Below are 18,259 nucleotides of genomic sequence, written 5' to 3' on the forward strand. Positions count from 1 at the left end.
ACACTCTTTTTTGTAACATCTTAACAGTTTGGTGATGTCATGCCCTTCCCGATCAAGCACATTTCATACTTCGGGTGCAATAAGGTGTCATAGTTGTGCAGTTGATCACATTTTAACTTAACTTTACTGGGAAGTTAACAACTGTTGTCAGTTATGCTTCAGGCATATTCTCACAATAAATCTGACAGCAGCAAGATAACATAAAACAGGATCAGCCTCAGCAAAATTCACACAAACAATAAATCAAACTCCCTCTAAGTGACACGCATTGTACACATATAGAGCCATACATGAACCCTGCAATAAGTCAACTCACCTTCAGGGGCGTCCTTCGATAACATGCTGTCCCGTCTCAGTCTGCCTTCCCTGTCACCCAGTGAAAAATGGAGAGAAGCTGAGAAGCGTGGAGCCAGGACATTCGTGGTATTGTGTCTCAGCCGTCATCAGAGAAACAGTAAACCTATTGTAACGGTGCCCCTTATGAAGCATGGTGCGAGGGTGACCCTGCTGCCCATGCTCCCCAGCTCATGTGTGCTTTTGTGTGTGTGTCTTAAAGTGGCTAAGTGTGCCTGCATGCGGACTAGGGGTCATATGTGGGTGTTTGTGCAGGCTCCAACTTGCATGTGTGTGTGTGTGTGTGTGTGTGTGTGTGTGTGTGTGTGTGTGTGTGTGTGTGTGTGTGTGTGTGTGTGTGTGGGCGTGTGAGCGTGCATGTGTGTGTGTAGAGGGAGGCTGCAATGATAGTGAGCGACAGTAGCAGCTGCTGGCTGTGGAAGCTCCACACGAGCTGGCCTCTTTATTAAAAGACCACCTGACCGACGTGTTGATCTTAGTGCTAGAGTTTGTGTGAGCTGCAGTGCAATGCTCAAAGTCATCGTGTGTTTGCTTACTTTCAATTACTTCCTGCATTGAGGGAGAGGAAGCCCAGAGGAGGACTTCTACAATACAGCCTCCCTCCTACCGTGGTATGGCAGGAATGCAGGTGTACACATGCATGCATACAGTACAGAATGTGACTGAAACGAGAACGGGCAACAAAAAGTGTTTGTCTCAAAGGCCGGTATATTTTTGTTCATGCAGACACTGTGCAGATGTCTGTTAATTAGCACTAAGCACACACTTCAGTGGGAAATGCATCAGGTTGCTGCATGGCATTTTGGGAAATTGTTTCCACAATTGTTTCTGAAGGATTGTAGACATACCACTTTATGAAAGTTATTAAAACAAATCCCCTGAAAATTTCAAGTGAATGTACTTATGAGTAAAACTCCATGGTCACCTAAACAGTGGCTGTAGGAAAAGTCAGCAAAGATAAGATTAAATCCACACAGAAAATTAAATAAAGTCAACTAATAATCAACTAAAAACTAAATAATCAACCAAAATAATCACACATGAAAAAAATCACTGTTCATATTTGTTTTTTTTTTGTCAGATAACCTATCTACCTACTGAGGAAGTCTGGACAATAAAAACATTGAAAATGTGTATTTGCTGAATATTCATAGCTTTGGGTGCATTATTTCAATAAAAGGAAGTAACAACGGGCAGTAGTTTCAGCTCTGCCTCAGGTTTTACCAATTGTAAAAATCAGTTTCTGCGAAGGTAAATGACAACAATTGTCACAGTATAAATAAATGTCCGTTTCTATATCTTTTTGTTTTATCTTTCATTGTAAAACTGCTCCAACTATCTGTTTGTAAAAAGACTATTTGCAAAAAAAATGTCATCATGACACCTAGAGTCTAGGAAAATATTGTTTAACAAGCAAATTTTATTTATATTAAATGAATTAAGAAAACGTTCCCAGGCTTGTTATGCTGGGATAATGAATAATCAATAACAATAATAATCACTTAGTGCCATCTACTTTGATGTTGATCACATACGAGTTTTAAAGAAGGTACCATCTATATCACTCACATCTTTATATTATCTGAAGTGCAGTATGTGACTTTGATTTGTACTGTATCAACGTTGAGAGGTGACAGTAACAGACAGTGACAGTCTGCATCTTTAGGAAGCATCCTACATTTTGAATTACTAATACGTGTTGCACTAAATGAATGATACTGGATACTGCAGAAAGCCTCCCCTCTTAGCGTCCGTGGCCCGAGTCTGACCTTGGGCTTCCTCCAGGGACCTGTGCCATGTGTCCCCTCAGCTGTGGAAAATCAAAAGAGAGACAGAGCAAGTGGAGCAGAGGAACGAGAGAGAGAGAGAAAGAGAGAGAGAGAGAGAGAGAGAGAGAGAGAGAGAAAGAGAGATTTGGCATGTATCTTATGTTCAAAGCGTCCTTACAATAGGTACATGATTGATGCGTGTGTGTGTGTGTACTCCGAGATGGGGGCGGGTTGACGGGTGGTGTGTGTGTGTGTGTGTTTTGGGGGTGACAGCGGGCATGATGGCTAATCTTGCAGCCTGGTGGTTTTGATCCCTTGACTGCTCAAAGATGGGGACATGGTGCCTATATGTCTCTGGGATCAGCTGCACTAAATCTGAGCTTAAGGAGAGAGATCCGGCAGAAGAGTGAAACCACACTGGCTGTGTGCCTGAAATAGGGCGACTGAGAGGACTGAGGCATGAGCGTGTGGGCGTGCGTGCGCGCGCGTGCGCACACACACACACACACACACACACACACACACACACACACACACACACACACACACACACACACACACAGACATTGCCTATTGCTGCTCTGAGTTAATACATCACACATAATCATATAAAAAATCATAACGCTTGAAACTTACCTCTGGCTCACTGTGTGATAGGCATCTGTGACTCACAGCGCCCCCTGTTGCCAGACATTGATATGGCAGCCAAACGCTTGAAAACCGTTATTTGGGGTTTTATTGTCACATATCATTTTCATATTTGTCATAATGTCATATGTCAATAATCATTTTACACAATAGATCTGGAAAGATAAAATCTCACTGGCTGTTATGGAAAATGCAATGAGTTCTAAATATTAACAGTGTATTTAAATATTTATTTTTTACAGTAGTGAGCCTGACATAGAAAGGGCTGGTGTATTATAATATTAATTAATTTATCACTAATATTTCAGATGAAAAGCACCAATCAACAAGACAGGAGTTCTATCTGAGAAAAGGAAGAGCCTTTTATTCAGCGCTGTTTTTATTCCAGTCTTTTCAAAGGGGAGAGCAAGGAGAAGACTGAGAAACAGTTGAAGGTAACAGGTGAAGCAATGAGGAAAAAACATGTACACATGATTTTAAGGTATTGTTTCAACCAACTAATATTCAAAATGGGAAAATACATTTTGGTCACTGCTGGTATTTTCCTACTTGTGAGCATTAATGGCTGAGGCAGATCAGGGAGAGTGCCGTGACCATACAGCTGAGACCATTTTTCTTGTTTCTTTGCTTTGTGTTTTTTCATCAGAAATAAAAAAAGCAAACAATAAAACTCTTTCACGTTAGGCCTTGAGTGTAAGATTTATACCTTACAAATGTTTTTCTTAAGAAGCCAATCTGCTAAATACATGCTGTCCGACGCATGATTTCAACCTCCATTTTAAAGTCCCCTAATACATCATTGCTGCATATTTTACAAAAGTAGAGATATTTGTTATGTCTGGAAAGCGTTTAAGAAGCAGCGTAAACCCAACATACCAAATTGTATTCTCTGAAGGAAAAAGAGAGAAGGTTAGGGAAAGCAGTTAGTCAACTATGTTTAGTCTAGAACGGCAAAGGCAGAATGTACCAAATAAATGCACAGAACCGGCACTCATTTGTTTCAAACACGATTTGAACTAGAAGCTACTAATCTTACTTTGATTCTCTAAAAAGAAGCATCACAACTGGGCAAACGCTCACCATGTGGAGCAAAAGAAGAAAGAAGCAGTAACAAGAAAGGAAGAAAGCACAACGTTTGAAAATCAGCCATAAGGAAGCAAATGCTGCAGGTGGGAGACAAACGGTCCAAGTCCTATTTAGCCAGCTCCTGAGCTTGGCTGTTGCTCTGTTTGGTCCTCTCTAGTGAAAAGGGGGCTTTACCTGCAAACCCCCAAACCCACCAGCAGACTGAAGCAGAACCATGAGGTAGATCACCGGTCGAACTGACCACAAGAGAAAAAAAACTCCTAAAAGACGCCCACTGGGTGTAAAACTCGTCATTTCATAAAATTACGACTACTGTTTAATGTATTACCTTGAACTTTAAAAAACAAGAAATGAGGAATTACCTTGCTCTGAGTTTGTCATTGTTCATTTTTGTCAGTATTGCCATGGGACGCTCATTGTCTTTATTGCTACCAAGAGACTAGATAGCGAAACACTCAAGTCAAATCTCCCTGATTCCACACACACACACACACACACACACACACACACACACACACACACACACACACACACACACACACACACACACACACACACACACACACAGTTCAGATAAAAAAATGACACCTGATCAAGTTCAATGAAAAAATGTTGGAGAACATTTGTGAGTTGTGAATTATAAGGAAGGCACCTTATCCAATGATTTAATTGATCAATATCCTAATGAAGTGGTTGCCAGCGTCAGCTTCCCAGCACAGTTTGACCTAAATTGATTTTGCGAGCTCTCAAACTGAAGCTACTGTGACACTTAACCTTCAGTGCAAGCAAACAAGTGTTTGGCAAGGTTTTTTCCACATATCAGCTAAAAGGGGCTATAAAAAAATCATAGAAACCTTGAAGGGGAAAATGTCTCAATCTCATGCATTTTAATATCACGTCATACTGGGGGGTAACTAGGGAAGGGAAAGGTGAGGAAAGCTTGAAAGGGGGTGGGACTCCTCTGGCATTTGACCGAGAATCAAATATTAAAATAAATGTTGTTGTTTTTTCTATTAGCCAACTGCTTGACTCTATTGACTCTGTCCTAATTTCCACCATAAGTTTTGGGGTTGTGCAAAAAAAGTTCATGTATCTGGTCCAATCAGAGAAGGTGGCGACTGTTATCAGCAACTTCCCACCTGCTCCCTGGCTCCCAGAGCAGCAGCGCAGCCTGCAAGTGAAGGAACAGGAGGCAGAAGACTGGAAATGAACAGAAAGCAACAACTATAATGTGCTATTTTTAATAACTAGAGACCATTTGGTTTATAAAATGCATTCATGTTCTCATTCATATACTGTTTTATTGTGCTTACTTCTAGTTTATTTCTCAGTTTTAACAATTATCAGTTTAGGAGCTAACAACTGGTATTTAACCCTTTGAGCCTCTAGTCCACACACATTTCTTCATACTCTAAACATGACCAATAATAATTTCGCTTCTATTGTATACACCTTCCCTTACTGTATATTTTTACAATTGTTACATCAACAACCCCTAGACTCTGGAACTAGAACATGTAGCACTAAACATCTCTTGTGTTGCAATGAAAATGCACTAATAATCAAGTTCCTGGTTTGACCTGATGACCTGCATTTAGGAACTGTTACCTGCATTTACTTGCTGAGTTGACTGTAAGGAGATGAATTGTTGGAAGAATCCACTTGCTGTGGTGTGCCACTTTCCTGAAAAGCCAAAACAGAGTCTCTAATTCACAATGGGATAATAGCTATGTTCACTGCACGAGCACAGAGTTAATTGATAGTTGGAGATAACAAACAGTCGGGAAACAACTCGTGGCTGGAAGGTGATGGGACTGACTGTGAAAGACGCCTGCGCTGAAGGACGAGTCAAACCAAAGGACCGTATACTCACGGGCGGCGCCTGCATGGGAGGATAATGAGGCATGTAGCTTCCCTGGACACCAGGGTTGGCTGCAATATACTGTAAGGTAGGAAACATTAGGAATGTTATGTTACCAGCAGCCACACGTGACAGTTACAGTAAACTGAGGGCAGCATAGCAAGAAGCAAGAACTCGTCCAAAAAATACAGCCGCTGGAGTAGAGCATCTGTCAACATTTACACTCTGCAGACAAGAAGCATTGCCACCCAGTCCAAGGGCTAAAAATACATGTGAAAAAAAATGATTGGTTCTGAGAATCAATGTGTCAAAAATATGATGCCTACAGCTTAAAATGTTTAAATCATCATGCTAATAAAAACATCACAGCTTCAAACCAAGTCCTTTTCTTTACGCTGGGAACAAAAAGTGTCATAATACATACATTAGTGATAATACATTAGTACTATATTTGCAATCTGAAGAAAATCTATGTAAACGTATGTAATGTAATAAAACAGAAAAGCTGATGTAATGTGATCAACAGCGTGTGAGGACGCTGAAGGACGTTCCAGGGCTCCACTCACCACTCCAGTGTTTCCCAGTGACAGCTGACCCATCTGCTGCGTAATCATGGCTGTTGGATGCAGTGACATTGAGGGATCCACAGAGGGAGACATCACAGCAGCCTGTAACACAAGGCAGCTCGGTTTTTACCACACATCACATGATGCAAAACACAAATACCACAGTGAGGCTGCAGCCGCAGCAAATAGAAATATGACCAAAGTGTTTTCGCCCTGTGTACCTATGGGTACATGTTCAGCACAATATAAACTGCAACACACACATACGTGACTAATTTTCATGTTGTAGTCCTCTGAGGCAGACAGTAAGGCCCCATCACTCCTGAGCTACGTTAAGGTATGAAAGGATTTTAAAAGCTACGTCCAGCTCTAGTCTGCCTTCACATGGATTAATTGTTTTAAACATGACAGCTCTAGGGAATAGGCCATTTCCTAGTAAACAGTTGGGGGAGGGGGAAGATCTGCAGAGACACTTGTTCCACTGGAAACCATCTGTTGGAAAAGTCAAAGAGTCACAAGACTGTCTCTGCTTCAGGCATTTCCTGCTGGATCCAGCGAGGGAGAGTTGGAGGGGGGGCAGTGACTGAATGTACTTTTAGTTGTTCCATTTCTCTTTTCACACACACACACACACACACACACACACACACACACACACACACACACACACACACACACACACACACACACACACACACACACACACAGACAGACAGACAGACAGACAGACAGACAGACACACAGACAGACAGACACAGACACAGACACACACACACACACACACACACACACACACACACACACACACACACACACACACACACACACACACACACACACACACACACACACACACACACACACCAGCATGTGAACACACAGTGGCTTTTCCCCCAGAACTCCTCTCGGCACTGTCCCTCGTCTATATTTGGGGACGCTTTTAAACGCCGGCACTTTGACGGCGTCAGCAGAACAGTTTGATTAAACTCGCAAACAACTCTGTGAGCTCAGAGCGCCAGCTGCAGCGGCGGCAGCGCCACACACCCATTTCCTGTACAGAGTAGGAGGTGGTGTACGAGTGTACGAGGAAAGAAAAAAAGGCCATCACTCTTGATCCCTTACCGGGTGTTGCATGATATATGGTTGCTGTGCCACCCAAGAATGACTCTGCACCTAATGGGGGTCAGACAGGAAAAGAGGGTGGGGGGGCAGAATGAGAGACAGATGGAAAGTTAATGACTTGTCTTGAATAAATCATATATTAACAACTGCAGAATGCAACAGTTCATAAACAAAAAGTAGAAATGCACGGTGTGTAACAAAATGATACAATGCAAAAATACAACACTACAATGAAAGACACTGATCTGGTCTGGAAGCAATATCTGATCAGCTGTTCAATGACTTTTTTATATCAGAAACGTCCCGTGTTGTGAGGTAGATTGGTAGCCACCGGCACAGATTCAGCAGGCGTTGGACAGTTTTGACTGTTCCTTGGCTGTGACATCCAGACGCAGTCTGAATGCTTGTAAATATGTTCTTTTTTTAGTGGAAAACATGAACAAAAAAGATGATGAGATTTTTATTTCAAACAAAAACATCTCCACCCACGACAGCAGTGAGCCTGGAAGACCCAAAAACATTTTGTGGCTCTGACTGGGGACCATCTGGCACAGGACTTCCATGACAAATGCTGTCAGTGGTGGGATGTGTTTCTGGTTCAGAGAAAGCAATGACTCAAAGTGAACATGTAACATTTTAACCAATAACCCTCCTATGAAAAACTATGGTGACCTTTTACATAGTTTCTGCGTGACCAGGCACTTCCAACACTAAATGACCCAGCCACTGCTACACAGCACAGATAGAACCCATAGAAAGCTCGTGAATACATTATGCAAAGGCAAAAACACACATTAAACCCCATAAACACACCGTAACCCTAAATGCAGCCCATAGGAAGGTGAGGAAGAGGGGAGATGATTTAAAATCAGCTCCTGCCGCTGGACATTTTTATATTCGACTATTAGCGGGATCCTTGGCCGTACCTGGTAAGCAGAGACTGGAGACATGTAGGGGGACATCGCAGGCTGCACGGTCATTATCCTATTAGCCACTGGATACGGAGAAGGATAGTACCTAAAGGAGTGGTACCCGTAAAGAAAAAACAAAAAGCTCCAATGCTTACAAGGCTTGTAAAACGATAAATGGTGTCAGGAACTGCTATAACATGAGGAGGACTTACCCATTCTGCAGAGCTCCTGAGGAGGGGTCATAGCTGAGGGTCATTGCACCCTAAACACGAGGAAGTGTACAAGTATCAGAGGGACATATCTGTACCTCACTGCTGCATCACACTGAAAAGTGGTACATGCAGGATACATACTAGCCTGAGATCCCCTGTCTGCCCATTGGGAATATATCCGCCGTGAGCATGTTTCTTCCTTTGACTGTCAGCAAACTTACACAGCAAAGGCTGAGAGGGAGCTGCGGGCAAAGCACAAAAAAAGACACGTTAACAGTCGCTCAACAATCCCAATGCCTCCAGAGCGTAAATCTGCAAGAGAGAGAGAGAGAGAGAGAGCGAGAGAGCGAGAGAGAGCACGCGTCAAACTCTTTCCTACCCAGAACTCCAGAAGCCGTCTTGATATACTTCCCATTGAAGTGGGAGATGACCGTGTTACATTGCTCCGTTGTGTCCATCCTGAGAGCGGAGGAGATAAAACAACAGATCAGCCAGATATGATCCAGAATCGCTCAGTTTAGAGCTCAACCATGTAGTTCTCCCTCAAACCTTGTGTGTGTACAGCAAACACAACCGAGCATTTGTGTGAGAAAGCTAATAAATGGCAGCATGGTGCATTTCTATGCAGATGCCCTTCAACATGAGAGCAGGTTTGACGGATGTATTACAGTCACAGACTTGTTTTGACTAGAGTCAGAAAAGGTCAACACAACATATGAAGGCGAGGCATTTGTTGTGCTGCGTGTCACATTTACACTACGTCCACAGCTAATCAGTGCCGACAAAGGAGCTCCTGCACAGACAACAGAGTAATAGGTAGAAGGTAATATAAACTCAATCTGCAGTGATTTATACCTAAACACACCATTACAGTAATTCATCATAAAGGTTGTCACATATATGAAAGTGCTTAAAATCACCCACACGGTTAGTTTATTATTTCTCATGACTGTTTCAGGCTATGGGTTTGTTCTACAACAACTCCACGGGGACTCAGCAGAGAGGACATGCTCGGTCAATGCTCGGGACCGACCTGGCGAATCCTACGCCTCGGCTGTTGCCGCTGTAGTCCCTCAGAATCCGTGTGGAAACCACCTGGCCGAAGGGCTGCAGCATGTTCTCTAGCTCCTTCTCGTCCACAGAAAGAGGCAGGTTGGAGATGTACAAATTTGTGGGATCTTGCTCCTGTTGCTGCTCACATTAAAGACAAGAGAAAGGAATGTGTATATTCAATCAACCTGGCAAATCACCAAAATGCAAGGATAGCTTTGTATAAATCAGACAAATTAGTAGGAAGTGATGATGAACCTGAGGTTCAGGGCTCAGAGGAGGCCTTTTTTGTTAAACATACATAGAGAAGCTCTCCTGCAAACACGCACTGACGCTCACTCCATCGGTGCTGTGCAGCAGCCCAGCGGCTCTCTGCTCTTCCCTAGAAACAGTAGCCTAGCTACGCTGCCGTCCTGCTCAACACAAACTGTGTGTTCTGCAGCGTTTGTTCCAAACACGCAGGCTCCACAGAGGAGCGCCTCATCAATGAACTCTCGCCCATGAATTTAGGCACAGCCACACAGGCCGATGGGGCTGACAGTGCTGATCCAGCAGCTTCCATCGCCCTCCATGAGACAAATCACAGCCGTGATGTAGGAAGACCCTGTTTGTCATCGAACGATGTCAGAGAAAAGTCAAACGTGGCTGTTCTTTAGTCACAGTGGATCTGCAATGGCTCAGAGCAGCAGCACCGCTAGCCTGCATCAGTACACATAAATAGTGGCTGTTAACACTTGCAGAGTAATGTACAGTCCAACCCGACCAGGGTGGTGTGTGGTACAGTGTGAGCCAGTGGCTCTGTGCGTAACACTGACTGGCAGGTTATTTGGCACAGCGAGATGTGACATCTGGTTTCTACAGTGAAAGTAAATGGGGTCACAGGAAGAACAGCTTGTCAGCTGAGGTCACATGACTGACCTAATGTCGTTTCCCAACACACATCGCGCAACACATGCGTGAATTATAGAAGCGCAACACCATGGAGATGTTCACAAGCAGGACAAATGCGCGCACACAGGCACACACACACACACACACACACACACACACACACACACACACACACACACACACACACACACACACACACACACACACACACACACACACACACACACACACAGGCCTGCACCAAACCAAACTCACCTTGGCCATCTGGGCCTGTATGCCGCTGGTTTTCAGAGCATGCACAGCCTTTAAAGCAGCCGCCGGGCTGTCGAAGTCCACGAAGCCGTAACCTGCGGTCGGCAGAACAGCATTTAAACCAACAGTCGCTAATTATTATGAACAAAAGGGATTTACATTTGACATCAACAGTCCTAATGCTCATAATTATTAGATTTTTGTTGCAGTTTTATGAGAGATGGAGCAGAGTCTTAAACTCAAATCAGTCACTCATCAGTCGAAGGATCAAACCGGTGACTAATTGTAACTCAAGTTATGATAAAAAACAATTATTATAATTTCCTAAAATATACAGTGGAATTGTCATGACATTGTAATGCAGTGCAAACCTTACAAATCAATCTCTGCACTCAAATATGGTCTTTCTCGCAGACCAACACAACGGGTTTGGCCAAAATAAAAGCATACACACACTCTGCTCACGTCCAACGGTGATGGATTATCCGACTTAAAAAGAAAGCATCAAGTCGCTGCGAATGGATTTTCATACCCTTTGGGAATGAAAGGTAGCCAAGAGCTGCCCAGATGATATGTAAATTTATTCACAAATATGAAACATTATGGTGTGATCGTCTGCGGTGCCACGAGTAAGAATGCGGAGATACAGCAACTGACAGAGCAGAGGAATGAGGTTAGACTTTTATGTGACCTTACTGACCTTTACATTTGTTGGTGGTCTTGTCCAGGATTGCCTTTGCTGACTGAATTTTGCCGTACCTGAGCAGAAATAAACACGGAGATGGTTTAAATGTACGAAAAGGATTAATCAACTAACTGCCTATTGAGCAACGTTGGCTACTCATTATGATGTCAGGGTCTGTTCTGTGGACCCCCATTCAGTCAACTCAGCTGGTCTGTGTAACATCATGGTGATCTAAAATAAATTGAAATCAATCAACGGAAATAGCAATGTCCATAGAGTTAAGGGCTATTTTCTCTCCACACGATTCCAGTATAAGCATCTAATACTTTGCTTAGTGACCGAATTTATAGAAACGACAAACGGCGACACAAGTTGTGAGCTTGTGTCTGAGCACACACATGCAGGACATACAAGCTGAATGCCTAGCTGACATCACCATTCAGACCTTGCTATGAAAAGCGCTTTCATTTCTGCTTTGTGCTGGCAAACACCACCGGGAGCATGAACAAAACACAAGCAAACAGGACACAGGCAGCTGCTGCCGCTGGTTCTGTGGGTGAATACGTCTCTCCATATGTTTGCGGTCCAGGGGGGAGGAGAGGAGACAAAAGTCCAGTAATTATGGCGTGCGTCCCCTCCGAGCACGTGGACTGTAGCCTGAAGGATCCAGTGACAAACCTGTTCAGTGGGTCGTTTTAAGTGACGATGATATTTTGCCTTCACACAACAGCTAACTCTTGCTTTTACATCAAAAACCACAGAAGAAGCTTTTCCATACGTGTGTCTGTCTGTAGAGGTTTCATCTGTATTACCTCAAACATCTTTATAATTGGATCAAACTTCCTCATGCAGAGACATTCAGATTCAGTTCGTTTGGACAAAATATGCTTCCTATAAATTACATCTATCAGCAAAGGCGTTGCACCCAAATTTAAGTTAAATAGAACATTGTTAAAATAATTAAATTTCAGGAAATAAAATGTATGGGCTTTATTGTTGTGGGAGAAATAAATATCACCATTCCTTTACCTAATGAATCTGAGGATCAGGTCAGCATTGCTTTCCTCCAACTGAATTGTTAAAATATGTCATTAGGGTATGGCAAATATATATATAGATAATAAATGAACACTGTATTACAGACTGTGTATTTTTTACATGTGCCTTTAGTAATGAGGAGATCATCATCATCGTCATCATCATCAACCTGGAATTACATTGTTATACGACACCCACTGTGGTCCCTCACTTTCAACAAACAGGCACATCTTCATGACAAACCGCAGGTGTTCACAGACGCAGAACCCCTTAATGCTGATCCCGCTTGGAGTGAGTGAATGCGTGTGTGTGTGTGTGTGTGTGTGTGTGTGTGAGTGAGTGCGTGCGCATGTGTTTGTGTGCATGCATGAGTGCACGTGTTTGTGTGTATATGTGTGTATGTATGTGTGTGTGTGTGTGTGTGCATGTGTTTGTGTATATTTGAGTGTGTCTGTGTGTATGTGTGTGCGTGCATACGTGTGTGTGTGTGCGTGCATACGTGTGTGTGTACGTGCATATGTGTGTGCGTGTGCATGCATGTGTGTGCGTGCGTACATACGTGTGTGCGTGCGTGCGTGTGTGCGTACGTGGGTACGTGCGTGCCTGCGCGCGTGCATACGTGTGTATGTGTGTGTGCGTGCGTGGGTGCGTGCGTGCGCGTGCGTGCGTGTGTGTGTACTCACTGGTGACAGAGTTTGACCAGGTCCAGGTCTGTCGTAGCAGGAGGCAGGCCACGAATGTACAGGTTGGTCTTGCTGAGCTGTTCTAGTCCTGTGCTGCTGCTGTTGCTGCTGCTGCTGGGACTGGACGGCGTCATGGGATAGGACTGCAGACAGGAAACACACAGTTAGGAAGTGTGTGCGAGCTAGATAATCTAATTCAAACCAAGATTAACAGACGGCATGAGAACATCTGACGCGTATGACCGGAACATGTAAATATGCACACTGTCATTTTGTTATTGTTCAATAATAAGTCACTCTTCTTAAGATAAGTACTGCTCATCAATGATAGACACAGCTTTTTTACGGTGGGATAACATCAGGGTCCATCAGTAGTGGAAATACAAATACTAAAGTTTGGAGGTACTTGTACTTTTTGTTCTTGTTATAACATAATGCTAATCTGAGATCTCATCTCGCATCCTGCTTTACAGCTTATCACAAACCCACAGCTCCCTTCATACTTGTGAGCCTAATCATGCCGCGCTGCCCTGCAAAGCATTTCCTTCCACTTACTCATTCATTAAAATAGCTCCCAGCCACCCTAAACCCTCTCCAGATCAAAGACAGAGCCCAGCAGAATCGAACCATCTGTCCATAACCAAAGGACAATCCATTCCAGGACCCAGAGCCATGGATGTCACTACAGCCACGCCAAAAAGGAATCAATGATCTGTATTTCCATATCCGTGTGATAGTAAAATGTTTATAGCAGCAGGTTTTTGTTTTACAGTTGAGGAACTGATCCGTTCGGCCTGTTCTGTGATAAACCTGGCTAACTTCTTTAGACCGTGCAGGGTTCACATCAAGCTGGCAGCATGCTACGCCCACTCCCTGGGAGGGCAGCTATGGTGGTGGGTATCACAGAGGCAGCATCACGCTTCACAGCAGACTAAACCTGCGTTACACCGGCCCTGAAAACGTATTCACTGTTTCCCTGCTGAGACCCGTCTTTGCTCGGTTTCACATTCCTGTCTTCAAAGCAATGAATAAATATTACAGTTAAAACTGAAAGCTTAGCATTGGGGGGGCTCTGAGTTACAGGCTCAGAGCTGGACTTACAGTCCACTTCATCTGGGCTTATATTTTCCATCACCAGAGGTTAAAATAGCAGCTGCCATTCACCTCTGTGCCTGCTTTCTATTCTCATCCTGCATGTGGATCACAACGCGTGATGGCAAAAGCCGAGGGACACGGCCTTCGCTACCTTTGTGTTCAACTGAGAGGTCACAGTTCACAGCAGTACACAAATCAGCCACGGCATTAAAATGATGGGCGCTCTCTGTGTCGAGCAGAATGCAAATACGTATAGGTTATACTTCAAAATGAACTGCCGTACCCAGCATGTACAGACAGGACATTAGAGACACCATGCAAACAAGCGAGCATGGATATTATAAAAGAGGTGTGGGAGCTGTAGATTGATTCAGCAGCTGGTTATCTGTCTGTACATCAGATCAGGGGATCAACTTCCTGTTCATACATAGATGGATGGACAGACAGACAGACAGATGGATTAAAGATTTGATTGAAGTGTTCTATCTGTGTCATTTGCAGCTGCTATATTTGTTTGCTAATAAGTGCTTATGAAATCAGCACAGCCAGCGTGAAAAGAAAAGTACACACAGTACACGCAAATGAATGTGTGCGCGCGCGCGTCCGTGCGCGCGTGTGTTTGGCCTACCTGCTTCCGACCGGTTGTCTTCAACGGGTTGCCTGTGTTCGCAAAGATCATCCTGGAGGTTACACGGACTGGCTTTTATTTGATGTCCCCCCTCAAAAATAAAATCGCACGAAGGAGCCACTAGAGGCGGAATGCGAGTGGTGGACGAAGCCTTTCACGCAGCCAGTCGGCTCAGAGCACCCGCATAATGAAGGAGATGATTAATTGTAATAGAAGCCCAGTCCTGCATATATATACTGACACATCGATCCAGTCAGATGCAAGGCAGGCGACGGTCCAGCCCTCCGGTCCGGTTCATTGATCTACGACGTCCTGCTGCAGACCGCTCGCCAGTTCCACCTACTACAGACCGAACCAACTCCGCCCCTGCGGGGTGTTTGCCTTCAACTTAACTGCGAGCTCGCCTTAAAAACAAGTCATGCATCTTTCACTTTTGTGACGTAAAGACTCCATGTCGTTTAAATACTGCGTGTACATTTACTGAAGCTCGAGCAGGGTGTGGGTTCGGTTCGGAGACGCACAACGGACCGGACTGTACACTCGCTTGTTTCCACGTTGTTGTCGTCCGCACATACCAAGCATTCCTAACCCCCACCTCCTCCGACCGCACGCACGCGCACGCACGCATGCGCACGCCCCGTGTGCGTTTGGACCTCTTTTGATCTTACCACTACAAATAACAGCAGGGTAAAATGAGAGTAGAGATTGTTTTTACCAACAGGACACAGATACGAGCAGCCAAACTTTAACTCGATTCTCGTCATCCACGTTTTAACGTCATATTATTGCGTTTGTTGGGAAAACACACAAACAATAATCGTGATTTTGTTTGCCTTAATAGTTGACTTTCTGTGTCATATTTTCACATTTTAATTCGTGGCTGTTGTATTCTAGACAAATCACGTTTATCAGCAATAGGTGAGTTGCTCTGTGACATGTTTAAATATTTACTCAACAGATATACATTTATTCACAACAGCAATCATTTGTTTTACATGTATCTTCATTCTCCTGATGGGATTTTTATTTTTGTTGCTGTTGCAACTTTACTACTTCTCAAAAAGTTCCTAAAGCTACATGTACAGTTACCTTCACGCATGGTGACAATGTTGTCTGGAAGACAAAACAGTGATTAAAATGAGAACTCTGGGTCTTATCATGCAACCGGAGACAACCGTATGACAAGAACAGCGGTCATAATATCAGCTGGCAGGCAGAGAATACATTGGAGCAGAGTGACATTTGTCATGGTCCCATCAGGAACCATTCACCCGCTCCACCTCAACACAAACACAACGATTAGAACTAAAACTGTGCAGTTCGGACAAATGAAACTACAGGACAGTTTTGCAATCATCTAATATTCATTACCAAGACCCAAGTGAGTTTTTCCACTTGTAAATTGTTATTGCATGGGTTTGTACAGTAATTGTATTAGCAGTAATGTGGCTCACACAGATGTGCAGTGTAAACCAGTATGTAAATAATAAAAAGAGAATGGCATCAATAAATGCTGCTGCAGCTCTAGACTGAATTACTGCACGATGTAAATAAAAGGCCAGAGTTAACATAAAGTGTATTTATTTACTGCATGTGCAAAAAGCTACATTTAGCAGTGATAGGTTGAATGTAGAGTGTTCAGTTATTGCACATTAAATGTTAGCTAACGTTAGTCACAGTAGTATGTTAAAGATAAACTTCAAAGTGTAACAAGGATGAAATTAATGAAAGGCTAGTTCCTGTAGCCCCAGATCTTTATCATTTTTGTAAGGCAGCACAAAGCAACAGTGTTTTAGTAGAACCACTGTACAGGAAACACCAGTAGAACCGATGGCCATGGACCATAAGGTGACTGGAATGAAAAGTGAGAATTATCATACAGCAGCAGTGCCATTGGTGGTCTGTCATGACATCCTCTGTGACATGTTATAACTGTCATTTAAGAAATTTACTCTTCTCTTCTAATCTCTTATTCATAATCTTGCTTAGTTTTTAGTTTTGCTTTTGCTTTTACAATGTTTGTAGGTGACGCCCAAGAGCCCTTTGATCAATGGACTGCATTTAGTTGATTAGTGAAAGTTAGATATGACGTTTTAGATGAATAAAGACTTCACTTATACTCTAGTAGTGAAGTCATACATGGACCACCCACCCACACCCACTCACACCCACCCACATGCACGCACGCACGCACGCACGCACGCACGCACGCACGCACGCACGCACGCACGCACGCACGCACGCACGCACGCACGCACGCACGCACGCACGCACGCACGCACGCACGCCCTTTCCTCTTCCTGACCCTCCCCCATCCATTCAACACGCTGCATGTCAGAGAATCAGGATGCACTGAAATACTGAAATATAGACAGAGGCCTGGGCTGGAGGTCACATTGTCTCTGTAAAACCAACCACAGTGAGTGGATTAATAAACAAGGGCAGGAAAGAGAGGAAAGGATTCAGAAAAACTGAAGGTCATTAAAAAACTTTTAGCTCCTATCTTTAAGCATGATTTTTAAACTGCAGTCTGTGTTTGATGTTGAAACATATGTTAAAAAATGGCCAGCAAGAAATATTTTATTCAAGCTTATTGCCTTTTGTTTGTCCTATTTGCAAGTTACATACATTTTACTTGGTGTGATACATAGTACCATCCATCTTCCACCGTTTAGTCCCATCAGGGTTGCGGGGGCGCTGAAGCCTTGCACAGCTGTCTACTGGAGAGAGGCAGGGTACACCCTGGACAGGTCACCAGTCCATCGCAGAGAGACAACCATTCACATTGCAAACATATTTCTATATAGCAACATTTCCAAATATCAAAAAATCTTTTGCTTTAGTTTTGTGGGGAAATGTATATAAAAGCAATCGCAGGCCTTACTGAATATTATATTATGGATTTATGAATATTATGAGGCTTCAATACAGAGCTGGAGCAAACAAATGCGGATATGTGTGTAGTAGAGAGTGGAAAGACATGATTTATTTTTGCCTGCCTTTTATTCTCAAAGGGTTTGTTTAGACACCTAAAGAAGACAGATTGCAGCTTTGCTCAGACAGGAAGCACCGAGGTCCGGGGCATGCCTATCTTAGGACAAGGTGTTTGTATGACTTTTATCTAATTACGCTCAATTTATTCCCAGTCAAACACTAAAGGACTCAAACGGTGCTCGCTGTTTGCAGTCATACAGCTGCAGGTCCTGCTGGAGATTTATAAAGCAAAGCTAAATCCAAATCCCACCGGGGTGTGGGGAAGCTCTTAAAGCATCAAATTTCTCTCCCTTATTTCCTCTGCTGGTAGGATTAAGGTTTCATGCTGGTGTTGTGTTACAAGCTACTTCTGATGGTGCCTGAAAAGTCCAATCATTCCTTCCTAAAAGATCAGCTGCACTGGTTTTTGTAGAG

General features: G+C 43.5%; 1 protein-coding gene across 4 annotated transcripts; it reads right to left on the reverse strand.

The window, feature by feature from the left end:
- Nucleotides 1-3,108: 3,108 nt before the first annotated feature.
- Nucleotides 3,109-15,386, reverse strand: rbms1a (RNA binding motif, single stranded interacting protein 1a). Of its 4 annotated transcripts, none has more exons than XM_029144876.3 (14): nt 14,852-15,381; nt 13,129-13,271; nt 11,423-11,481; nt 10,726-10,817; nt 9,563-9,720; nt 8,909-8,988; nt 8,671-8,771; nt 8,530-8,579; nt 8,333-8,423; nt 7,407-7,457; nt 6,285-6,386; nt 5,731-5,799; nt 5,466-5,540; nt 3,109-5,057 (listed from the first exon to the last, which is right to left on the reverse strand). In XM_029144876.3, the coding sequence occupies exons 1-13, from the start codon at nt 14,900-14,902 to the stop codon at nt 5,472-5,474; spliced, it is 1,116 nt and encodes a 371-aa protein (XP_029000709.1). In that variant the 5' UTR covers nt 14,903-15,381; the 3' UTR covers nt 3,109-5,057; nt 5,466-5,471. The 4 variants fall into 4 exon arrangements, 2 of the variants coding, with proteins under 2 accessions (XP_029000709.1, XP_029000708.1); XM_029144875.3 differs by having other exon boundaries at nt 3,109-5,028; nt 14,852-15,379; XR_005897464.2 differs by having other exon boundaries at nt 3,109-5,028; nt 5,466-5,799; nt 14,852-15,386.
- Nucleotides 15,387-18,259: the final 2,873 nt, after the last annotated feature.

This window comes from Betta splendens, chromosome 3, assembly GCF_900634795.4.
Source record: "Betta splendens chromosome 3, fBetSpl5.4, whole genome shotgun sequence".
NCBI classification, from domain to species: Eukaryota; Metazoa; Chordata; class Actinopteri; order Anabantiformes; family Osphronemidae; genus Betta; species Betta splendens.